Genomic DNA, 26,159 nt, shown 5'->3' with positions numbered 1-26,159 from the left:
GACAGAGAGAGACAGACAGAGAGACAGACAGAGAGAGAGAGAGAGAGAGAGAGAGAGAGAGAGAGAGAGAGAGAGAGGCTGGTGACATAATGTTAAAACTACTACACCTGACTAAAGACATTCTGGACGCATAAAACTCTCTGGCTGTTTTTGTTGTTGATCTTGATTGTTTGTTTTTTGCTGTCGTTTTGCTCTAATTTAAAATTTACTTACGCTCTCAGTTACATCAGTCAAGACTCAATGCAACTGGGACAGAAAGTTCCTAATGGCTGCTTAGCCAGGAGTGAAATTTGTTTCCCTTTCTGACTAGAGGAATCCAGAAGTGGACGGGGACTCTGCTCCATCTCACTGGCTGACGAGACATCTTCAGCCACTGGCTTCAACTTCAGTCTAATGTGTTGTTTAGTACAGGCCAACAGGAAAGGGAGGCCTGCAGGAAAGGGTCAGAGGGAGCAAAATGGCTCCTGATGTTGGAAGCCCCGTTTCCTCAGAGTTGATGTTCTGTCTTTTCCCTTACACCTCACGGGCCAAATTAGCCCGAGAGCCAGAGGCGGTGCAAGAGAATCAGGGATGATGTCTCTACTCTGGACAGTCCCAAGGGGCATCTTTAAATCGCAGCAGTTTCCCAGTGCTGAGTGTGACAAAGACCCTGGCTTCAAGCCCCAGTACTGCGAAGAAGGGAAGGGGATCTAGAAGAAGGGCAATAGCAGATAAAATCAGTGTACCCAGTCAAGCCCCTGAAGAAGACAGCTTTCCCTGGCAGCCTCTGGGAGGCTGTGACCTTAAGGCTCCGCTGGGCGTCACCCTGACCCCAGGCTCATTCATACCTCTCCATTACTGCCGTGGGTGATGGGCACCCACGGTGTGTGTTCCACAGCCCTGCCGGTTCAGACAGACTACTCTCCCACCCCACTGACCAGGCCAAACTCCATAGACCAGCCGCTTTACTTATTAAAGATTAACCCATCGCCTGGCATCTACCCAAGAGGACAAGCTATTTTTAAACCCCGAGGTGAATATCTTGAGTAAGAAAAAAGGCTCCAGAGCCTTCTGGTGGCTTCCAGGCTACTACTTACTGGAAGAGGAAAAACAGTCTTTGTGTAGTTGATAGCAGGCACAAAGACCTGTTCTGTAGAAAGATAAATATGCTAACGTTTCGTCCTGGAGAGAGATGCTGACTCCGGGCATTGTTTTATCGAAAGGGTATCTGGAGTAGAAGGGTGTGTGTGTGGGGGGGGTGGTAAGATTCTTGGCCAAAGAAATATGAGTGCCTTGCAGTGTATATGCCCCTCTCTTGGCAGCTCCCGATACAAAGACATGTCAGAGGCCCCGTGAAGAGTTCTTAGTTTCTCAGACTTGCTTCCACAACTCTTTCTTCTCCGTCATCCATTTGCGTCTGACGAAAGAGCTCACCTCGGGAATCGCTGTGTCTTGGAGTCTACACTTGCTGGTCTCTCTCATTTTGATTTTTACAGAAAATGGAGCTTAAGTCTCTTTTAGCACAGTGGCAAGGTTTTGTTTGTTTGTTTGCTTGTTTGTTTTCTTGTGCTGAGTTTGGACAGAGACTGGAGTCTCATTGAGGAAGGGAAGTAGGGGTTTGTTTTTGTTTTGTTTTTCAGGCTTATTTTATGCGAATGAATGTTTTGCCTTCATGTATGTAAGTTCAGCACACGTATCTGGTGCCCTCGGAGGGCATTGGATCCCCCGGAACTGGAGTTACAGGTATTTGTGAACTGCCCTGTGGATACTGTGAACTCAACTCCAGTCCACTTAAAGAGCAACACGTGCTCTAACCACTGATCCTTCTCTCCATCCCTCACCTGAGAGTTTTTAAAGGATACGTGCAAGTTCTTAGCAGTGGTATCTGGATTGTGACTGGAAGCTGCCTGCCAGCACTCAAAATAGGGATCTGAAGGCAGCCACCCAGCCATGCCGGGTCAAGGATCTGCTTTCAGAACAACCTGCGGTTTCTTTAAACCGCTGGTTCCATGTGGCTGATGGGGAGAGGACTGTGGCCTGGTGCTCTCTCTAACCAGTGAGAGCTCCGGTCGCCTGCAGGGGGGTGAGGGGTGACAGCTACCTTCAGTTGCCATCAAACCCCTCCAGGAGTAAGATGGATCTGCTGTCTTTAGAGAGCTGAAGGATCACCAGGCAATCTCGCCTCTGTGAAACACAGGAGCGATTGCCCCCCCCCCAAGACATAAGAGTCTCGTTAACCCCACCCATTTGGGCCTCGTGTTTTAATAATTTGGCTTTGAGTAACAGGGTTTTCTTTTGTGCGGTGTGTAGCACAGGTCACGTGCTGCCTCATTTATTATTATTATTTTTTTAACCTTTCCTGGGATGAGGGCTGTTGTTAGTCCTGTCAGGACCTGGAGGCTCGAGGCTCGAGGCAGCCTGGGGCTAGGCAGATAATTGGCACACAGCCCGGAGCACAGCCGCGGCTCCCCGATGCTATAACTTCGCCGTCAGGACTGGTAGTCTTCAAAGAGCAAACTTTTGAAATTGTAGTCTCAGCCAGAGATGTTATACAGCACGGCCCCTCGGGAGCCCCACCCCGACTCCCTCATGAGCAAGGGCTTAACCACTGAGCCATCTCCCTGGCCCTGGGTCTTGCACGGATGAAAGCACTGTGGCGCGGTCCGTGTGGACTGAATCTTTAAGTGACTCCGTATATTAAAGTCTTCTTTAAAATACAGGGCTCTGAGCCGCCCATTTTACAGGTAAGAAAGCTGAAGCCACTAGATGGCTGATAAGTGAGTGGCAGGAGGAGGTAAGGAAGGAGGCCTTTGGCTCAGAAGCAGAAGCTACGTGGAAAGGGGGGAGTGCTGTGCAGGGGATGGGCACCCCCTGAAGCCATAGCCAGTTATTATGGGTTCTGGGGATGCTAGAGAAGTTTTGAGATTATAGAACTTGGACATGGAGGGTGAAGACTTCCCAACTGTTCAACTGTCCACAAGGGGTCAGGAGAGTTGTGCGATGTCACGGAGGTGGGAGATTCTGGAGGCCACTTCACAGGTTCAAGGGCACCTGCCCTATGTAGCTCCACATGATGCTGGCCTCTTCATCTATGAGAGGTATACATACCTTACGGTTGTTACGGGGATGAGTGAGTCGGCTGGCGTGAAGGAGAGAACTACACCGGGGCTGGGAGTTCAGGTCTGTGGCCAGGCGCTTGTCAGGAATGCATGAAACTCTAGCTTTAATCTTCAGCACATTCAGATGTCTCAGAATAGTTTAACTCTTGGGCTTTCTTACAAAGGGAAGCTTGCCACTTCCATTCTGCCCAGGCGCACCGGCTTCCTCTGTTGCTTGTCTCCACAGTGTCCTGTGGCCAGGGTCAACACACTGTTCCCTGCCCCCAGCCTGGAATACTCTTCCTCCTCCCCATGTGCCTGTCCCCTCTGGCCTCTGGAGCCAGACTCAGAGCTATCTGTAGAGAGCAGGCTGTGGTCTTAATGGTTTAGTGTCTAATTTCACAAGGAGCCCGTTGCTTGTGACGCTTCTGTATCTAACACAGTGTGGGATCAAATTTTAGAGCAATGCTGGTCCTGAGAACCAAGCAGGTGGCACCCCAAAGCCTCATTCTGGGGTACGCAGAGGCTGCGTGAGAACTGGAGACTCCAGATCAGAGCAGCTGAGTTACACCAGGAATCACCTGAGAGGCAGAACACGGGGCACAGGAGTGCATGGTACACCTGCCTTGTAAAGACTACAGGAGAGGAGCTGCGGAGGTGGCTCAGCACTTAAGAGCACTTATTCTTGCAGAAGACCAAGTTCTGTTCCTAGAACCTATACGGTAGCTCACAAACTCCCCAGCATCTGATGTTCTCTCCTGACCTTCTTAGCCCCCAAGCATGGAAGTGGTACACACACACACACACACACACACACACACACACACACACACACACGGCCCTAACACTCATATACAAAAATAAATTTAAAAATTTTACATGTGTATGGGTGTTTAATCTGTGTGCCACATTTACGCCTGGGGCCGAAAGAAGTCAGAAGGCCCTGGATCCCTTGAAGCTAGAGTTACAGGTTGTTAGGAGCTGCCATGCGGGTGCTGGGAATTGAACTTGGGACCTCTGGAAGAGCACCCTGCATTCTTAACCATGGAGCCATCTCTCCAGCCCCACAAACAAATCTTTAAAAGAGATAGAGAAAGAGGTTATAGGAGAGTCAGGGTGTATACACCACTGCTGGGCAAGAATGAGATGGGGGCAAGCGGGGAGCCAACCTATATCAGAGCAACATGGGGGGGTGGGGGTGGGACAGGGACCTTCACCTCAGGAGCGATGCCAGGAGAGACAGACAAAGCTGAGTCTCTAGGGCTGCCTTGGCCAAGCACCACAGGCCAGGTGATCTAAGGACACACAGTTACTTACTCCGAGTTCTGGCAGCTGAAGGCTGGGGTCAGGGTTCCTGTGGGCTGTCTGGAGAGAATGCCGTTTCTGGCTTGCTGTGGCCACATTCCACCTTCCCTTCCCACTGTGTACTCATGGAGCCTTTCCTCTGGTGTTTCCTGCTCCTGAGGAAAGAAGAGGGAAGGTGAAGGGACAGAAGGCTGGGGGGCAGGGATAGGGATGGCAGAGACCCAGGAAAAGTGTCGAGCTCTCTGATGTCCCTTCTTAGAAGGACACTGATGGGGTTGGAGTCTCACCCTCAAACCTCATTTAACTCAATGACTTCTCTAAATACAGCCTCCCCGGGGTTTAGGTTGCAACATGCACGAGGTGACCGAAAGAGCGATGTGCAGTCCTCAGCAAGGAGGAAGAGGAGGATGAAGACCTGCAGGCACTGACTCAGAAGTCTCACATGTGCTTGGTCACTGGCTTTTGCCTTCATTCCCTCACTTCTAAACTTACTTAAATAAAACAAAAATAACCTTGACCTTAGAGCCTTTAAAACTTCCTTGGCTTGACTGTGTTGTGCGTAGCCTCCTCCGTACAACCTGGTGGGTTCTATCTCAGAGAGCACAGCCCGGGAGTGTGGTGGGGGTGGGGATGGGGAGGAGGATGTTTTCCAGAGTCAGCATCTGCCCTTTCTGTCTGCAGTGATGGTCACGGCTGTGGTCTACACAGCTATGCCTTCCAGTTTGAACAGAGCTAGGGACAGAGCTCAGTGGCAGAGCAACTACCCCACTCACAAAAGACCCTGAGTCCCATACTCAACACTGCAGAAAAAGAGCCAAGGGAAAGCCATACTGGAGGGATGATAAGTTGACAGCAGGCAGCGACTCTCTATTCATCCCTAGCAGTGTTACTTACCAGTAGGGACCATCCTGGAATGAGTTTGTCAGTCATAAGGGCTTTGAGTCTGTTTCAAAAGATTCATAAGGGCTTGGAGAAACAACAACAATACACACACACATACTCACACATGCATGCATACGCAGGCACATAGGAAACTCCACAAGGAGAACTGCAGAACCAGAACGTGATTTCATGGTTCCTAGGAGCCAGTTAATCACAACCAGATCCCACTCAGGACAAGTCTGATGACAAACACTGGGTCTGGTTAGGCACGGACTGGCACATCTGGATGTGCACAGGTAGTGGTCATTAAATTTGACCTTTCCATGGACAGAGGTCCAGGGAACTGCCAGACTAGTGATGCTGAGCGAGCAGTGATTTGTCATCTATACACATCTGGCAACATCTGGCGATATCTGGGGCTATCAAGAATGATGGACCAAGTGGGAAGAACTGCAGCCATCGAAAGAGCAGAAGCTAGAGATACTGCTTAACCTTCTACAATGCCCACAACAGCCTTAAACAAAGGAGTATTTGTCCCAACATATCAACAGTGCCAAGGGTGGGAAACCCAGGGTCAGTCTGCGGGAATATCTGCAGCATGGTGGAGTGTGAGAACTGGGTCTTCCCATGACCCTGGGTCTCAGGCTATCTACCTGTGATGTAATGGCCTCTTAGGTTACATTTGGCCTTAACATTATGTGACAGAGTCACCACTGGAGGCAGAGCAGGGTGTGAATGTCTAGACAGTGTTCAAAAGAAAGCAGGAGGGTTTTCAGGGCACCGTTCCTAAACGCTGGACAGACCTGAGGAGTTGAACGGCTTCACCCTTCTGACAGAGCCGGAACCACCTCACCCCTGCATGGGACTCACTCGGGAAGAATTCTTACTGGAGCTCCAGGGACAGAATCTCCTAAAGTTACCCAGGACTTCAGACGCCAGCCAGCACGCCTGGGCACCTATTGCCAAGTATTGTCTGGGCTGCCAAGACCTGAAAGAAATACAGGGTTCCCAAGCTTGAGCCGAGCCATTATTTCATGCCCTCAAGCCACACTTCCTCTGTCTTCATAGCGAAAGGACTACTCTTCCATAAGACAGGACAGACGGGAGAGGACGGGAGAAAGCAAACTTTATCTGCACAGGAAGGTCAGGGTAAAGAAAGCACACACCATCAGCTTTATCAGAAAACAGAAAGTTGACGTCATCTGTACTCTCCAGAAGATAGTAATTTCCAGTATAACGCCCTCACCACAAAACAGTAGACAGTGAGTGCTTAAGTACCTTAAAGGGAAATCCAATGTTAAAATTTCAAATCGTGGTCATAGAACATATGTTGAGCGGGGGCAGGGGGAACCTCTTGTATAAAGAGAACTCTGAAGATCTACCACTGTGTCACATTATAGATGCACGTGATGGCTTTGAAATCAGAGTGCTGAACGACGTTCTCATGATGTGTCAGAAATGTGTTCATCTGTACTAACAGCTACGAATCACATACATGCCCCTTGGTCTCTGGAAGCTGGGTCTCAAATGTCCCTGCAAAAGCCCAGGTGTTAAAGCTTAGTCTGCACAGTGGCACTGGAAGGTGGGGCTCACGAGTGGCCTTAGGCGACTGCTGTGCACCTCTTAATGGAATGATTTACCCCCAACTATCACCAGTGCTGTGGTGAGAAGTCCAACCCGAGTCTGAGGCAGCATCTGGGACCCCAGGCCTTTCCTTCTCTTTGTGTTCTTCTCCCGTCTATGAGCTAAGCATCTTTACCCATCTCTCACTCACCACCATAACATGCTGCCTCACCACGAGCCCAAAAAATGTCCGACTGACCGTGAACCAAAACCTTCAAAACCGTGAGCAAAAGTCAGCCTCTTTGTAAGCTGATTATCTCTGGTGTTGGTAAACAGTATAAGAGAAATCGAATGGAGCACTTGGGGGTGGGGGGACTCAGGTAGGAGAATCGTGAGTTTGAGGCCAGTGAGCACTTTATAGTGAGATCCTGTCCCCAAAAAAGCGAGCCTGAAAAGATGTCCTTGTTAAGTGTTCTCCACATAAGCATGAAGGCCCAAATCCAATACCCCAGAACCCACATCAAAAGCCAGGAGTGGTGGTGAGCGTCCGCAACCTCACACTGGGGAGGAGTTGACAGGAGGATCTGTGGGGTTCACTAGCCAGACAGGCTAGCCAAGCCAATAAGCTCCTAGTTCAGGGAGAGACTCTGCCTCAAAATAAAGTGGGGCACAATTGAGGAGGACACCTAACATTGACGTCTGACCTTCATACACATGCATGTGCACACACATGTGTACCTGTATGCACACACACGCACATGCCAATGTACACACAGAGAGACTAGTATAATGCAGAATCATTTTCCCTGTAAACTGAGGGCTCTAAGGTGGAGGGAAAACAGGTGCCATCTCCCCTCATCCTGCAGGGCAAAGAGAAGTCCACCTTAAAGGACTTGAGGAGTGGTCAGTCACACTTTCATGACTCTAAACCTATTACCTACCTTGAAGACTTCTTGGAAAGGGTGTCTATGTGTGTCTGTCCTAACCCTGATAGAAGGGATGCTTTCTTCCCACCCAGTGACAAGGGAGAAATCAAGAGGATGACTGGGAGAACTCGGTGCTCATTCTGGAGCTTGCCAGAACAAATGGCTGCCAAGAGAGGAAGGAAGGGAGGGAGAGGAGAAGGCTGGTCCAGGAGTCATCACGTCCATCATGTGCCAGCTGTGGATCAAGAAGGCAGAATTTATCAGAGGTGAAGCAAACTTCCCCAGTGGATCTAATAGGTGCCATGGCAACGGTCTCACTCAAGAGGGCTGACGAGAGGGCGACTGGATCTGACAGAGTCCAGACTCCGAGGGTCAATGTCAGCCAGAGACATGGAGAGTACATCACAGGTATCTACAGGACATTGAAAGCAGGGCCGTTCGAAAAGTCCCACAGATTTTCAGGAGACCATATGCCAAGTTCTGAACCAACAAACATCCTATTTTATTGCTACCCAAGGGCATAATAAATAATCCTCTCGTAGGCCAACTCCAGGATTGGAAGGAGAAGGAGGATATAAAAGAGAAAAGGCCAGCCCCTCCCTCTCCTCCCTCCTCAGGCTACAGGCATACAAGAGCTGAAGGAAGACAGCCCAGTTGGGTGAGAGGGTGGAGCTGTTACTAGCCTGGATGGAATGTTCTACAACTAGGTGGCTCTAGAACTTACAGGGAATCAAGTACAATCATTTTCAGCCCACAGTTACTAAGTGTTGAAAATATATACCACATCCATTTTCATCACATTCACTCATCACTCCTGCCTCTGCCATCAGAATGTCTTCTGCCACTGTCAACTGCCTTGCTTTTGACAGACTCAATTTGTGTTGACCAGGCTGCCTTGAATGTCCAGACTCCAGTGAAGCCTTCTGTCTTAGCCTCTCCAGGTACCTGGGGCTTCAAGTGTGTTCTGCCGTGTCTGACTCTGTTGTCTGTCTGTTACTGGGTTAAGGATGGATCCCAAGGTTTTGTGAATGTTGGTCAAGCACGGTACCACTGACCTGTGAGCTCAGCCAGTTATCCTTTGCTTAGGTTCTCTTCTATCAATGTAGCTGGTCTTGTGGCCATATCCTTTGCTCAGCTTGCCTGGGAGCTGTGTCTCCAGTTGTGTCCCCAGCTGTGTCTCCAGCTGTGCTTCCAGCTGTGTTTCCAGTGTATGTATCAAGTAGCCCAGCTTTATTCCTGAGTGTGGATATAGGATTTTATTTTTTTGCATTAGTCTCTTACTTCCAGATTGGATTATTATTAACATATCTAAGAACAATTGAGACATGTTTTCATTTATCTTAGTTAATTGGGTGGAAGGGACACTCCTAGGTTTTGGGATGCTTACCTTTATAAAACACTCTCCAAGTGTCATTCCTTAGGTGGGCATGCCATGATATGGACCCTGGCCACATGGAAGAATTCCAGCTGCCCACATCTTTGCCAGCTCTTGGCACTGTTAGGCTTTTGAGTTTTAGCCATTCTGTGGGTGTAGTGACTTTTGATTTTTATGGAAATGATTAGTAAGCATTTTATCATGTATCTTTTTGGATGTTTATATATTTTCTTTCATGCAACACTTGTTCAAATATTGCCCCCACTCCTTCTCTGAGGCAGGGTCTCTCTGAGTAGCTCTGGCTATCCTGGGACTCACACTATATAGACCAGGGTGGCCTCAGACTCATCGACATCCACCTGTCTCTGTCTTCTGGTTGCTGGTATTAAAGGTGTGTATCACCACACCCAGCAGCCCCTTTCTTCAAATTTATCTTAATGAACAAGATGATTCTGAACGTCCCTAATAGTTTTCCCAATCTGTGACTTGCCTTTTCATTTTATTTTTCTTGCCAATGTCTTTAACGGGCAAACATTTAATTTTATTAAAAAATCACATTTGTCAACTTCTTTCTTTTATTGTTTAGGGTTTTTGTTTGTTTGTTTGTTTGTTTTGGGTTTTTTTTTTATCATAGAAGGCATTTAAAATACCAAAATGAGCCGGGCAGTGGTGGTGCACGCCTTTAATCCCAGCACTTGGGAGACAGAGGCAGGTAGATTTCTGAGTTCAAGGCCAGCCTGGTCTACAGAGTGAGTTCCAGGACAGCCAGGACTATACAGAGAAACCCTGTCTCGAAAATAAAATAAAATAAAATAAAATACCAAAATAAGATTCTGCTCTTTAGAGTTTAAAATGTTCAGGAGACTTTTAGAAACCTAAAATAGACTTAAGATATTGGAGCTCTGCCCAGAATTCTATGCAAGGGTGAAGAATGGCTTAGCAGCCCCAGGATGGTTTGAAGAGGGTGAGATAAATGAGCTCTGTGACTTCGCTTCACCCTGATCCCTTTCTGCAATATCACATTCACCCGAGACACACACCATCCCGTCGGCCATTGTGCCCACCCCATTGCCCAGTTTCCACGATGGGGTTAACCTGGTGCTCTAAGGCATCCATGGTGTAGGGAGATTGGCATCCCTCCTCTGTGTTCAGAATCCATAATCTTCCTGGTGCCCTCCTGTGTCCTATTCATACTATTACACTAAGGACCCCTTCACCCACAGAATAGGCACACTTTTATTTCTGAAACTCTGTTTTATGACCAGGAAAAGTCCTTTCCTGAGCTGGGCCTTCCCTCCAATCTCACTGCCTGCTGCTCCCTCGAGCTCACTCCATCTGCAATTATTCCCTCACCAGTGATTGTCCTCGTGCAGGTCATTTTCTCTAACTAGAATAGTCCTTGCTTCTTGTGATACTAGGTAAGCTTCTCCTATAAAAGCTGTTACTATCTGATTCTGAAATTTTCCCAAAGGTTCATGTTGAATTCTCACAATTCATGCTGGAGGTTCATGATGAATGCCTGCTCCCCAACTTACTAGTCCTTTGGAGGGGGCTGGGGCCCTGGGTCACTTGCGAGATGGTGCTTGGCTGGCAGAAGTTGGTCACCAGCCTTTGAAGGTTCTGTGTGGCCGCTGGCTCTGGCCTAGCTTTCTGCTTCCTGTTCTATGGTGACTGTCTTGGTTAGGGTGACTATTGCTGTAACAAAACACCATGACAAAAAGCAAGTTGGGGAGGAAAGAGTTTGTTTTCCTCTCACTTCCACCGAACAGTTCATCATCAAAAGAATTAAGGGCAGGATCTCAAGCAGGGCAGGAACCTGGAGGCAGCAGCTGATGCAGAGGCAATGGAGGGGTGCTACCTATTGACTTGCTCCCTCGTGGCTTGCTCGACCTTCATTCTTATACCACCCAGAACCGCCAGCATAGGGATAACACCATCCACCATGGGCTGGGCCCACACACATCAGTCACTAAGAAAACGACCAACAGGCTTGACTGCAGCCTGATCTATGGAGGCATTTTCTCAGTTGAGGCTCCCTTCTCACAGAAGACTTTAGCTTGTGTCAAGTTGACATAAACATAGCCGGTACCGTGATGTAGACAGCTCTGAGACACACTCACTATCGGAGGTTGAGCAGCTTCTGCGGAACCCTCCCTGTGTAAGGGATTGACAGCCTCCCAAGCAGCGAGCCCAGGAAGACTTCCTTCCTTAGCTTGTTTGGTCAGATATTCTGTCAACGACCCGGTAGTAACTAACCCTGAAGCTGATACTGTGGCTTTAGGGTTTGAGTAGAATAAGCAAATGAAAACTGTCGTGAAGACCTGGAGACAAGGAGACGGGTGTGCAGATTCATTTCCTCCATTAGCAAAGGGACATGTGTTGTGGCCCAGGAGACAGGCTGACTGGTTCTAACTGGCGTATTACTGAAATAGTGTGTATTGTACACAGGGGTAGGTAGAGTTTGTGAATAATTATGGGTGGCAGAATATTTGTCCAGGGGGAGAGCCTGGGTCCAATCTCAAGCAACACAATTTTTTAAAAATCATGAGATTTAGTTTAAATCCATCTGTTAAGTACTGAGCATACATATATAATGTGCAATCCGGTAATAAATAAAAGGCTCAGACTGAAGGCTGGAGAGGTGATTCAGCAGTTAAGAGCATTTTCTGTTCTCTCAGAGGACCGAACTTCAATTCCCAGCAGCCATGTCAAGTGGCTCACAATCACTGGAACTCCAGTTCCGGTGGGACCCATGGCCTTTGACCTCTGAGGACACCCACACTCACCTATGCAAACCCAGTCTCCCCATGTACACACAATTAAAAGTAATTGAAAAAAATCCAAACTCATGACAAGTTCCTTTCTGCTTGCTTGCCCTGAGTGGTCCTTGATTCTACTCTTGTCACACTTTAATTTCTCCCTTCCCTTCTACTTTTATCACTTGTGTGTGTGTGTGTGTGTGTGTGTGTGTGTTGTGTGTGCGCGCATACACGAACACATACTCTCACACTCACACAACTCACACACACACATATTCATACTAACACATTCATAGAACTCATACACGCATGCACAGGCAAACACACACACACACACACACACACACACACACACACACACGCACACACACACACCTTCCACAGGGAAAGCAGGAAAGACAACCAGAGATAGAGAGACACGTACACAGAGAAAATCATGTCTAGAGTCCACAAATGAGAGAAAATATGTGGTATCCATTTTCCTTAGCATCCACCCCCACCCCCACACCCCCAGCGCTGGAGCTGAACAGCAGAGCCTGCTGAAGGGTTAGACTTCGGCCGTTTCAGCTCTAGAGTTCCTGCCCACAAGCTCTTCTTGCCTCGGTTTGTGGAGGCCTTTCCTGGGAAACAATGAGATGCCAAAGGTTACGGTGCAGGTCTGACCTTTGACCTCCCTCCCTCAGGAGGCCTGATGATAGTGTTTGACACCCACCGGTCTACCTCGCTGTGAGAAACGCCATGAGCAGCATCAACTTGTGAGAGGAAAGAGTTTATGTCATAGCGTACTCTCCAGGTCAACCCATCACTGAGGGAAGTCAGAGCAGGAACTCGGGGCAGGAACCTGGAGCAGAGGTCATGGAGGAGGGTTGCTTACTGACAGCTCCTTTGAATCAAGCCTAGCTAGCTTTCTTCCGAAACCCAGGACCCAAGGGAGGCCCAGCCCACAATGGGTTAACCCTTCCCCCATAGGTGAGCAATCAAGAACTTTCCCCACAGATGTATCAGCTGGCTAGTCTGACCCGGACCACTGATGCTTCCCCTTCCCCGGTGATTCTTGGTTATGTAAGTCGGCAATGAAACCTGACCAGGACACAGAACTGCATGGATACTATGGTTTTAGTACAAGGCACCTGTCACAGGCTCCTGTGTTTGACCCCAACTATTGGCGCTATCTTGGTCAAACTTAATAGTTTGACCTAGGCAGGGTCAAATCTTGAAGGTTATATCCAGTCCTGGTCCCTTCCTCTCTTTGGGTTTCCCATATACCATGAGGTGAGCAGCCATGCGTTCCTGTCACTTTGATGGTCTGTCCTTTGTGGTCCAGCTGACTCTTCTGAAGCCAGGAGGCAAAATAAACACTTCCATAAGTCCTTAGTGTCCAGGACTTTGTCGCAGCAGTGAGAAAGCAAGCATTGTGGCCTGATGGGATGCCTGCCCAGGGGCCTGCTCAGAAACTGCTGTCTTTACCAGTGATTCACCAGAACTTCTGATGCCTTGGCCTAGAGCCAGGGCTTCCTTCATCACCACAGTGTGTGAGTAATGGCTGAAGAGCACAGGACTGTACCTGGATGGGAGCCAAGCACTACTTGAAGGTGCCAGCTAACCTTCGTTTCAACGAAAGGAGCCTGGGCGACCTCTCCGGCCCCTGTCTTTGGCTTAAGCAGAGGAATGGCAGGTACACGCGTGCTGGAGGCCGCTGGGGATGAACACAGGGAATGGCCACGATGTGGTGGATGTGCACTGTGCCGTGAAAGAGGAAGGGAGCTGTATCTGAGAGCCGTCTTCTCTGATGAGACTCATTCCTTGATGGCACAAGAGATGTCACCTCCACAACTCTCTCTCTCTCTCTCTCTCTCTCTCTCTCTCTCTCTCTCTCTCTCTCTCTCTCCCTCCCTCCCTCCCTCCCTCCCTCCTGCAAGTGTCTATTGGCATTCCCTCAGAGAAGTGCTTGACTCCTACATGACCCCCATGTGAGCTCTATCTCCTTCCTTGATGTTTCTAGCACCCTCCAGTCCCTGACCTCAGGAGACTGTGAGGTTAGAGACTCAGCAGCCCTGAGCTGCTGCTCCCATCACAGGGGCTTCAGCCTCTGTGGGAAGAGAGGACACACAGGAGAGCCTTCAGCATTGCACAGTAAGGCTTCGTGACTCCGTGTCATCCAGAGCTTGATCGTGTCCCTCTGGAGACTTTGGACTTCCAAGATGCTCTCTACTGGTCCAGCCTCCCCCTGAGCTGATAAGGGGCTGAGGGGATAAGGGGAGATTTTGTTCAGCCCCACCCCCCACCTCAGCTGTAGCAGCCAGGCCTTCCCTGACATGGAGCCGAATCTGTGTGGATGTGGACTGCATGCTTAGGTAGCACTCATAGCTCAAGCTTTCCTCTGGGTACTTGGAAACTGAGGCCCAGAACACCAGTGTATCATGAAGTGGACACAGGAGCTGTCATTGTGGGCTTTAAGAATAGGAAAGGCAGAAGGCAGACAGCAGGTGGGTGGGTTCCATACTTGAGGGCGTTAGGCTAGGCCTGTGAAGACAGTTGTTAAAGCAAAGGTCAGAAGCAAAGAGAACCTCAATTAAAAGAAAAAAAGGCATTGCCCTTCCTGCCCAGTGCTCCCCACTCCCCGTCTCCCCTGCTTCAGGGTGAAACACAATATCTTAAGCAAACAGAGCTCAAAGAGGCTGATCATTGGCTCCCATTGTCCCTTGATACCACAGCCCCTCCCTCCCCTTGGCCTGTGCTGACAAGCTGTTTATATTTTTTGTAAGGGCCACCCTTTAACTCACAGCCTGAGGACTATAATGGGCTCGTTTGTCTGAGGGCTAAAAGGAGCTGAGCTCCTCATGCTGAGGAGGCTGGGCCGGTCTCTGATGCCCAGGAGTGGCCGTTATGGAACCCAGGTAAGAACTTCTCTGTGTGTGATGAATCTTTCTCTGGGCTGACTGGTTACTCTTGGACATGGAGGGGAAGAAGCTATGTATGATCTGGTTGCTAGCATTTTTTTTTCATGGGTTCTCAGTTCATGTCTGCAAAGACAGGAAGAGGGACAAGTATTTCAGACCTGCCTGGGGACCTTGTGTGAAACTGGTCCACCCAGGTGGGGAAGGAGAGAGAGAGCAGCATGGGGTTGAGCTGAAGACTCCCCACCCCCACCCCTCCCCCACCCACCCCCTTCCCGCCCCACACCACGGTCCCACACTCCTGTGCTCCGGGCTCAGCCATTCACTTATCCAATGCCTCTGTTCACAGCTTACATCGGCCACAGTGGGGTTTCTGTAGCCTGTGTACCCTGGTCGGGCCCCTTTTGGGAGATCTATTATATTTTAGTATTTTCAAAGGGAAGGGGTAGTGGACCTGTCATAAACAGATCCATTCAGAAATGTGGGAATGCTCGTGAGGCCACAAGCTGCTGTAAAGTTTAACTGCCCCATAAAACTGCTCAAAGGTATGTGCAGTAAGGAACAGCCCGGGCAGGCGAATAGAGAGTTTGTCCTTGATTAATGAAGTGAAAAGCCTGGGGGGTGGGGGGTGGGGTTGGAAGGGGCCCCTGGCTGCCCCACCCCCACCCCCTATGATAGTTCAGAGGACACTGTGAGGAGGGGGAGTCTGCTGGAATTTGGGCAGCCGTCTGCAATCTATACTTTGTGGTTCCTGGTTCCGGTTTCTGGGACTGGCTGGCTGTGTTCCTTACCTTAGCCCGTTTGACAGTAGACACCTGTCCTGGCACTTCATGAAAGTGATAGCTTCAGGGAACCCTAGGTGGGCTGCCCTAGAAACCAACCCCCCTCTGCTGAGCGAAAGGATGGTCCATCCGTCCGTCCCTCCGTGGCAGCTTTGATCAGTCTTTGTGCGTCTGAGGAGCCTGGTGGTGCATGATCATACTGTGTGTTTGGTGTGGCTGGCAGTCTGATGAGCTGTAGAAATGAGGCTGACAGTCATGGGCCACCTTTGCTGTGTCTTCCAAGTCTCTGGCTCCTCCTACAGCACCTCTGAAAGTGTCATCCCTCTGTGGTGTTAGATGAGAAGGCAAAAGTAAGTTCTCAAGTCAGTTTGGACCCAAAGCGGCACAGGGTTTAGTTCACCGGATGAAAGCACAAAACAAGCAGTGTGCAGGCTCCTGAGGGAGTGGTCTGAGAGCCCGTGGGGGGGCAGTGGGGGGGACTAGTAAAGGAAAGAAAATGAGCTTCCGGCTGCCCTGGATGGGACCAGTACAAAAGGAAAGAGTGTGTGTCATCTACCTTCCAACCTCACCCTGCACATTCAGTGTGTTGGGGGCACTGCATTCCCACACTCCTACCTGACTAGGTATTTTCTGATTTCTGAAAGCAAAGTTCCCCAAATTGCCTCACCTTAGGGGCTAACTGTAGCCCCGGTTGTCTCTTCTGCTACCAACCATCAGCTGTAAATCAGGAGTCCCAGCAACCCGAAAAGGTTTGGTGACAAGCCATGCAACTGTCTAACTTGGTGCTACACTTGGAACTTCTATGGCTCTTCCCCTCAAGTTCAGTGAGTTGTTTAGGCTTGCAGAACCTGGGGGAGATGCTTTTTATGTTTGCTACCATATCATAAAGGATACCGTGGAGAATATAAGCACTCAGTCACATAAAAAGATGCATGGGATGGAGATGGGGTAGGGAAGGGGTCCTCCTGACACCTCCACCGGTTCAGCAGACGTGCTGTGACTTTTGTTGTTATTGGTGGCTTTGTTTTGTTGTGTGGGGACTTCATTGCATAGGCTCCATTGCTGCCACTGGGGACTGAATCAATCTCCAGAAATGTTCTGCCTCCTGGAGGTTGGTATTGGTGCTGCAGCAGGAGAGTAGCTCTGACAATCAGACCCCTCCCTGAGGCTTCTGGGATGCCCTCAGCCTTTGTCTATGCCATGAGGACACAGAGGTACCTTTTCATTTTGTACATCCTAATGGCTTCAAGAACTGTTTGCCAAGAAACAGAGAGAAGACTGTGTGTGTGTGTGTGTGTGTGTGTGTGTGTGTGTGTGTGTGTGTGTGTGTTTATCTTACTCTAAACCTCATATCACACCTTTCTATCGATTTACACTTCATTTTCATCTCTTACATATATTTGTGTAAGTTGCACAATGACTCTGTGCACCAGTTCCCAAGTCTACAGAATTTGGTTAGTCCTAAGAAGAGACAGCCAAGGGTATGCCTGCCTTGGGGCCCAGCCCTGCCACATTGGTGGGGGTGACCCTAGAAGGATGAGGCAGTTGGGGTAGACTCATCCTGTTCAACGCTTCTGATTTATTTGTGTAATATTGGGCAAATCTTCTTCTTTTCTAAGGTTTCTGACTGGACTAGGGTATTTGTAAATATATTTTGAGTCTGAGTCTTATTTCTGGGAGCATGGGGCTGGGAGGCAGAACCGGCCTTAACTACAACAGAGTGCAGCCCAGGCCTCCTTGAAAATTCTTGAGAGAGGAACGAGTCAGTCGAGTGCACAAGGTCGTGATCTAGTCCATACACCACGCTGGCTGGCAGGTGGGTAACTCTGGGTGAAATGTGTCCCTTGAGCCATTGTCATCTGATCTGTCCATAAGGCAATGTCTTCCCAGTCATTCTAACTCTTGGTCCATGGATAGATCTGGTGGATCTAGCATATACCTCAGACAGAGTTGAACTTCATCTCGGGTATCCAGTTTTTACTGATGGTGAGGTGTCCTGGGAAGTCCCTCTCTCCCTCCAGATCCCTCACATTCCTTATCGTCACAGCGTGCCTCTCCTGGGGCTATTTGAGGATGGGAAAGATAGGAAACAGAGATGCCTTCAGAACGCATGGCCTGGGATCCTTCCTGAACCTTCCTCCATGAAGCATGCCTCCATTGTGATGGAACGTTCTACAATTTGTTTATGAAGTTTCCCCACAAAGAACAGGTTAAAATCATTTCTGTGTGTAGACGCCTGGTCCTGCAGGGTCAAGGTGGAAGCTAGGAGCCACTGGAGGACAGAGGATGAAAAGTGAAGGCCACGCCCACACTGCAGAAAAGCAGGCCTTTAGAAAACCCAGCCTCAACCTCCTAAGATCCGCAAGAGCAGTCATTTCTTCACCAGGCCCTTTCTGTAGAAAACCCTAAGAAAATGGAGGCCCTAAAGCCAAGCGTCTAATACAGTGGGATCAAGAAAACTGGTGGACAAAGCCGGGCGTGGTGGCGCACACCTTTAATCCCAGCACTCAGGAAACAGAGGCAGGAGGATTTCTGAGTTTGAGGCCAGCCTGGTCTACAAAGTGAGTTCCAGGACCGCCAGGGCTACACAGAGAAACCCTGTCTCAAAAAACAAAAAACAAAAAANNNAAAAAAAAAAAAAAAGAAAGAAAGAAAGAAAGAAAAGAAAAGAAAAAAAGAAAAGAAAAAGAAAAGAAAAATGGTGGACAGTCCCTTTTATCAAAAGAACACACGGCCTGGTGACCTTTGTGCTCCTGGGGCCTTCTTAGCAGAGCAATGGGAGGAGTCACAATTTGGAACTATTCATAGGCCGGTCGGAGTTTAACGTTCAAACCAGTATACATATACCTGTACCCACATTCAGTAAACACCCTGTTTTGTCACCCAGGGACATTGAAGGGACTTAACCAAAAAGGCAGAAAGCAAACCAGACGCCTTCCCCGAGGAGCCCCTAGACAACCTTTCACCTCAAGTCACACTCTGGGAGCACATCTCCTTTCTCACCTCTGCCCTCCGAGCCTTTCACCTGGATCTAAGTGGATCTGACTGCCATGAGGGTTTCTCCACTGCAATTGCCAACACTAGGCTTGACCAGCTGAGATGAAGGGACCACACCCCACAGCCTGTCCTCATACTGTTGACTCTAGACACCACAGGGAATGGAAAAGCCACAGCTGACATCACACACACACACACACACACACACACACACACACACACACACACGCATGCAGGTATGTGGAAGACCTTGGAGTCCCTGGCCCCACAAAGCCTGTCTGTAATCTTGCTACTCCCACGGGGGCAGTTGCCAGTGTGTGACCCTTGATATAACAGATACCCTGCCAAGGAATCTCCAAGGACAGATTCTTTCGGGAAGTCTCGATTAACACTCCCCTCTTCCCAGAAGAGTGAAGTAGAGCTTTCTGTTTTGTTTAGTTGTATTGTGCTGGGGTGTCACACAGGATGTCCTGCATGCTAGGTCACCCTGTCCCACTAAGTCACTTTCACCCACTCCCCAAACCTACAACTAAGCTGAACTTTAAAGCTGTTAATTAGCTCAGAACCTTGTGTCATAAAGGCCACTCTTGTGCTTCCCAAACTAGTTTAACTTGCATAGTTTCCTGCCACAACACACACACACACACACACACACACACACACACACACACACACTGATGCTATAGGTGGCAGACAGCAATGATGCTGTAGATAAAGAACAGTATTAATGTGCAAGTGGAGTACAGAGCTGATGCTGCAGGTTGGGACAGCATTGATGCTGCTGGTGGAGGACAGCATTGATGCTGCAGGTGGAGGACAGCATTGATGCTGCAGGTGGAGGACAGCATTGATGCTGCAGGTGGAGGACAGCAGTGATGTTGCAGGTGGAGGACAACTGATGCTGCTGGTGGAGGACAGCTGATGCTGCAGGTGGAAGACAGCATTGATGCTGCAGGTGGAGGACAGCTGATGCTGCAGGTGGAGGACAGCTGATGCTGCAGGTGGAGGACAGCTGATGCTGCAGGTGGAAGACAGCATTGATGCTGCAGGTGGAGAACAGCATTGATCCTGCAGGTGGAGGACAGCACTGATGCTGCAGGTGGAGGACAGCTGATGCTGAAGGTGGAGGACAGCATTGATGCTGCAGGTGGAGAACAGCTGATGCTGCAGTGGGGGGGGACAGCATTGATGCTGCAGGTGGGGACAGCATTGATGCTGCAGGTGGAGGACAGCTGATTCTGCAGGTGGAGGACAGCAGTTTTGTTGCAGGTGGAGAACAGGTGATGCTGCAAGTGGAGGACAGCATTGATGCTTCAGGTGGAGGACAGCTGATGCTGCAGGTGGAGGACAGCATTGATGCTGCAGGTGGGGACAACATTGATGCTGTAGGTAAGGGAGAGCATCAATGTGCACGTGGAGTCTGTACTGCTGGTGCTGCAGTTAGCAGACAGCACTGATCCTGTAGATGGAGGGAGCATACACTGACTTTTATGCATACCATTTCTACCACAATTTTTCTTTCTTAATGAGACTTATCGAGCAACGTACAATAGTGAATTCCAAGGAGCACTTACAGGAGAAAGCAGTATGATAGATATTTCCACCTACAGGCAGCTTCTAGAACTTTCCATTTTATATCTTTAGATCACAGTTAACCACAGGTTACTGAAATCAAGGGAGGTTTAAAACTGTGGTCATGGTGATCCCTGAACAGGGGCTTCAAGTAAAATGTATGTGTGGCCGGTGCCTGCTCCTGAAGTCCAGTGAAATCCTCACTATCTTCTCCCGTGGTGGTCACCAGGTGCTCTCCAGACAGCTGGAAGTGAAAGTTCCCAAGTGCCCAGTCCTACCCAGTCCTTTTTATGTATCACTTCTTCCTCAGGAGCCAAGGGAACAGAACGAGGGCTGTGAGCTTTATGGTTTTTGCTGAGTCTTAGAGCACAGACTCATCTCTGCACACAGCTCCTTCCTTGTGTCTGTCTTTTGAACAAGAAATAGCAGCCATTGTCATTTTCTTAGGAATGAAAGTTCTTTCAGTTCACCCTCAGCTTGGGTAGCTGTTGTATCTCTGAATCCTTTCTGCATTCTGGGCACACTGGGGACATACCATAAATATTAATTACTCCTGGTACATTACCAACAGAACATGGAAAGACCCCTATAAGGCAGCAGTGACCCCAGAAGTCCCAGAAGCCGTGTTGGCTATGTGATGAGGACAGATAGTGACAAGACATTAAAAAGCAGCTGTCTTCCCACACTCAGCTCTTGCAATAAACCAAGGGTGCCATTGTCTGAGCTGTCACTGAGGCTGGGAGAAAGCTGGGAGTGGGGCAGGGGCAGGCACCCCTGCCTTCCGCATGGGTGTTCTGAGAATACTGGTCTCTGGCGGGAGCCTCCTTTTCTACTTAGAGGCCACACCAACTATGGGCTCTGAGCCTTACACAGATCTAGTGCCACCCCAAACTTCTGGGTGTGGCATTTGAGGTCAGGGTCCTTGAGGAAGGAGGAGCAAGTGATAGTGAGAGGGCCTGAAGTCAGTAGCCCGGGGCAAGCAGAAGAGCTGGTGACCAGCAGCCCTCATCCTCGAAGAATTGAGGTTAGCGGGTCAGAAGGACGTCTCAGTCTTCGACAGTCTACAAGCTACTTGTCAGTCCATTTCTGCGGCGACCACGTCCAGCTGTGTCCGCAGCCCCACCTAGTGTGTTAGGAGTAAGGTAACGCAGGAGGCACTGGTCCTTTCCTTTGAAAGTTGTTGTTGTATATCTTTCCCTTATGTGGATGTAAATTTATCTCTCCTGTTTCTTTCCTTTCAATGTCAAAAAACAAAAAAACAAAAAAACCAACCAAACAAAAAAAACCCCAAAACCTATAGTGAGTAGCAGGAGGAGGGGTATGGCAAGAAGAGTTGGGGAGGCAACTGGGGATTAAAACCACTGCAGCCCCTTTCTTACATGTTGCCACATCGAGTGCTTTTCTTACATGTTGCCACATTGAGTGCTTTTGCTTGGGGATTGGTCCTTCCCCCCTGGTAAGTGGAGCTATCCACTCTGAGGCTGCCCGTGGACCACCTGTCCAGTCCCCTCACATGGTGATTGTAGTATCCAGGTCCAGGCTGGTATCTATTGTGTGTTCTGTTAACTAAAAGGGAACTTGGATTCTGTTCTTCTGGCTTTCTCGCCCGAGGGATTGTACTTTCTCAGCCACTGACTGGGAGGTCCGGCACTTGGGAGACAGGACGGGGTATCTGGCTGCAGATGCTGCTACTAACACTTCTTACGCTGAGATTGCTCCCAATTCTGTTAGTCAGCTTTCCATCACTGAAGGAAATACCCACATTACATAGACTTTCAGGCAAGAAAGCCTTATTGGGGCTCATGGTTTCAGACGTTTTAGTCTGTGGTTCTCTGGCGCTGTTGCTTTGGGGCTATGGTAAACATGATTGAGGAAGACATGTGAGGTTGACCTGTGGTTTCCATTCACACAAGAACACACAAGTGCACACACCTGTGTGTGGATACACACATACACAGGACAGGCACAGACCTCTGGAGGCACTCATAAAGTAATGAAGATGAGTTGTCTACACAAATAACTAGGGTGGCCTAGTGCCATCAGCGCTCTCTCTCTCTCTCTCTCTCTCTCTCTCTCTCATGTGTGTGTGTGTCTTCCCAAGAGGTTTCAGTCATCCAAGGCCAATCAAACTCTACAATCAGGGTTTGGATTAAGGTTAGGATGTAGACTTGGGGAAAGAGAAGAAAGACTGCAGCAGGCTCAGGAAGAACTAACATCACAAAAGGTGTGTGAGCTGAAACCAAAGGAGGCAGATGAAAATCTAGAGTTTAATCATGTAGCATAGGAGGAAGAGGAAGTAAGGGTTGAAGCCATACGTGATGTCACTAATACATCACCTGGCTTTTCCTCCAATCTTCCAACAGATGACTTCTTTGAGCACTAGAACCCTCCCTCCCTCTCCCCATCAAGGCTTTCTCACTCCCCAGAGAATGGACAGGCTGGGAGTATAGTTCACTAATAGGGCACTTGCTCCAAAAGCTCAAGGCTCCTGGTTTAATTCCAGCACATACAGATACATACACACTCATGCATACACACACACTCATGCATACACACACACATGTATACATATACTCATGTATACACACATGCATATACACATGCATGCACACTCATAATTCATACAGACAGACACTCTGATGCATACGCATGTGCACACATACTCATACATACACACATGCACTCATGCACACACGTGTGTACGCACATACACGTGTGCACACACATTTCCCGTGAGTCCTTAGAACAATTGCAGTGCCTCCTTTATGGAAAGGCTCATAGTTAACTGTGTACTTTGACTCTCGCCCCCATTAGGCATCTGACTCATAATACAGGAAACAGTGTTGTCTCCTTCTGTGCCAAGATGTTGTACACAGCCTGTGTGCACTGCAAACACTGGCTACCCCTGAGGCAGAAGGAACGGGCTCTTTCCAGCTGTTTTATGCACAAGTCTTTCTGTTAATCTGACATTTTAGATACCGGGCAGATGTAAGCAGGTGGAATTAAAACCATCTGTGAGGAAGCAGGCCCCAGTTCCTGAGCAGTGGTGTCAGCAAGCGGATCTACCAAAGAACTCCAGCAGGAAAGTTTCACCTTGACCTTGCCATAACCTTGTAATGCCAGTTAGTTCATGCCAGGGTTCTCAGAACGTCCCTTCTCACTTCACAAGCTTCCTCAATGATTCCCAAAAGAATTTCACCCTTCTGGTCATGAATTGAATACTAGACAGTCCCCCAGGAGGCCAGCTGACCCTCCAATGGTGGCTTTGGGGATAAAGAACTCCACACGTATTGTTTTGGAGTAAGATTGAAGAGCTGGACTCAGAAGCACATGTCTGAGTCCCAGCTACACAGGAGGTACAGCAGGATTGCTTGAGCCAGGGTGGGTTGGAGACAAGACTGGACAATATAGCAACTCCTGCCCCCCTTCCCTCCCCAATTCCAAATGAAAAGCTGTGTGAGAAGAGTTGGAGCTGCAGCTCACAGTAGAGCACCTACCTAGTGGGTGCAAGGCCCTGGCTCCCATCATCAGCCCCATGAGATAACATGAAAAGTCTTAAAGAAACAGAGACCAGAACTAAATTCTACCTCCTATGTATTTGTTGTGTTCTAACCTGTGTCAAAGCTTTGTGGATCACACTGAAGATGATCGAAAGGTTACAGTGGCATCGATCTCACAGCAAGGGTCCAAGGGGCGTTGGCACTAAGGCAGAAAGGCAGCATGGGGAGGGAGGAGTCTAGAAGGAGAGGGGCATCTGTTGGCCTTCAGGCTTGGCGTCAGGACCAAGTAAGTAGAATTAAACAGGGAGGCTGTCAAACCTGTGCTGTGTGTGTGTTCATGGCAGCCGCTGGCACTTTGAGCCTGTGCCCACGTAATACGTGGTATGTGATAGATTTATATAGAATAGAAACACTTTTGGGGGGGGGGAGTTCCCAGGCAGTGTTAAATAGAAGACATGATCAGACAAGTTGGTGTGTGTGTGTGTGTGTGTGTGTGTGTGTGTGTGTGTGTGAAATCTAATAAAGTCCTCTTGTATTTTCTGGTCCTCTTTCTCACAGTTTGTACCCAAGGCGCCACCTACTCACCCACAGTGGCTTTTCTCCTCTCTGTCCTCTGATGTGACTCTATTCACAGTGGGTGAATCTTATGAATTCAATATTTTCTCTAAATTCCTACATTGAAGCCTTAACCCCTGCCCCCATACCTCAGAACGGGACATTTTTATGGGAAGAAGGTGATTTCCCATTACAAGATAGAAGCAAAATGCTGTTAGATCTTAGCCTTCTCAAAATATCCGTGTGTTGAAGGCTTGTCCCCTAGCCCCACCCTAGCCTGCGATACTATTGTCAAGTGCAGGAGTGTGCGACTTCAGAAGCTGGGCCTAGTAGAACGGAGTTCAGTTGTGGGCACCTGCCCTTGAATGGAATTTTGGAAGCACTGTCTTTACATAGCATTCTCCTAGTTTCCTGGCCACCAAGGGTGAATCAGTCTCCTTTGTCATGTTCCCAACATCATGTCTCTGAAACAGAACCAAGATAAACCTTTCCTCATTTTAAACTGATTATTTTAAGCATCTTGATAGAAAACTGACTGACACCTGAGGACATATGTAATTAGTGAAGTGCAGTAATTCTGGAGTATGGTGGGCCCCTAACCTAATATGGCTAGTGTTTTACAAAAAGAGGGGGAACATCTGATCACAGATGTTCTCAAAAGACAAGAACCAGGGAAAATAACTGCTTACAACGCCTCTAAGCCAACAAACCAGTGGGTCCTTCCTGGAGTAAGCCCCTCCCATAACACTGGCTGCAGGCTCCCAGGTTGTGAGGCAATTTATTTCTGTTATTTAATCTCCTCACTTTCAGGTACTTTGTTTTGACAGATGCAACACACCAATACAAACCATTTTTCCCTACTCTGTATTTACCTTCGACGTCTAACCACACACCTGTCCAACCTGTCTTGCTTAGCCAGAAGGTCCCAAATACCTTAGAAATCTGTGTGGTTGGTTTGCATTCTGTGACCTCGTTCTGAACCCAACTCCTGGCTTCTCTGTGTCCTCTTTCATTTTCTTCTACTTATTCTGCTACTGGAGGCTGGCAGCAGGCTCTGACCTCTGTAGGATACCTGCGCCCACCCCTGTACTGGGCATCATATTCTCGCTTCTATCTTGCTGTCTTTAGAGTCTTTCCCCTTCATTTCAAACTCACCTCACCCCCTTTCTAGGTTGGACTCGCCTTGTGAAATTATCTTTCTGTGGTGGAAATCTTATTACATCACTTGCCAGCTCCAAATCTCTGAGGGTTCCTTTACTTTCCAGTCAGATGTCAAGGTCCCAGTTTATGGACAAGCATGGTGACCTAACTTCTTTGTCATCTACCATAGAGCATCTGTCCTCACTGCTCCTGCTCTGCCCCTAAAGCCACATTCAGGATCAGCTAGTGCCCAGTCTCTTTGTTCTAGAGCATGCAGAAGCCCAAAATTTAAAAGGCTTGTCCAGAAGGTGGCGGCAGGTGGGGGGTTGGGGTGGGGAGCTGTCTTTGGATTCTAGAGTGATTGAAAAATCCCCATCTGTGCTCTCCCCAACCCCACCCTGTGTTTCTTTGACAGTAATTTTGCAGGGTTGGGAACTGGTAAGTCTCCCTAGCATAACCTGCCCAACACAGTAGAGCACTTGAGAGTAAGTACGCTGTCGAAGGCACTCCAAAGTGAGGAAGGGACAGGGGAGGGGGGGGGGCGCGGCGCGGAGAAAGCAGCAATTTTGCCCAGCTGTTTGGGAGAATGAAAAATCAATTTGCAAAGACAGCACTTCCTCATCCTTTTCAGCGCTGACTGTATCATAATTGACTCATGAATTGGAGTTAAAGCAAACGCCGAGCGTTTCCCTGTCACGGCCAGCAGTGTGTGCTTTCAATACCGAACGCCCGGCGGTGGAGGCCGGCTGCGTCGAGCTCGCTCAGCCGGGTGCAGCTGAAGTCACTTCCCCTGCAGAGACAGTGTGCTTTCGTGGGGTGGGCGGGCGGG

General features: G+C 48.9%; 1 protein-coding gene across 2 annotated transcripts in view; it reads left to right on the top strand.

Annotated features, from left to right (window-relative positions):
* Trim2 (tripartite motif containing 2) overlaps positions 1 to 26,159 on the top strand; it is a 144,115-nt gene that overhangs the window by 20,673 nt on the left and 97,283 nt on the right. Inside the window, exon 1 of one of the 2 annotated variants that reach the window (XM_021195644.2) lies at positions 14,689 to 14,784. The exons of the other annotated variant lie outside the window; for it this stretch is intronic. Coding sequence (XP_021051303.1) covers positions 14,728 to 14,784 — 57 coding nt within the window. The 5' untranslated portion in view covers positions 14,689 to 14,727. Of the gene's footprint in view, positions 1 to 14,688; positions 14,785 to 26,159 lie in introns of those variants that run through there. 2 annotated transcript variants of the gene reach the window in all.

This window comes from Mus pahari, chromosome 4, assembly GCF_900095145.1.
Source record: "Mus pahari chromosome 4, PAHARI_EIJ_v1.1, whole genome shotgun sequence".
In the NCBI taxonomy this organism is placed as follows: Eukaryota; Metazoa; Chordata; class Mammalia; order Rodentia; family Muridae; genus Mus; species Mus pahari.
The sequence above is the reverse complement of the archived record's forward strand: the minus strand, read 5'-3'. Positions and strand labels throughout refer to the sequence as shown.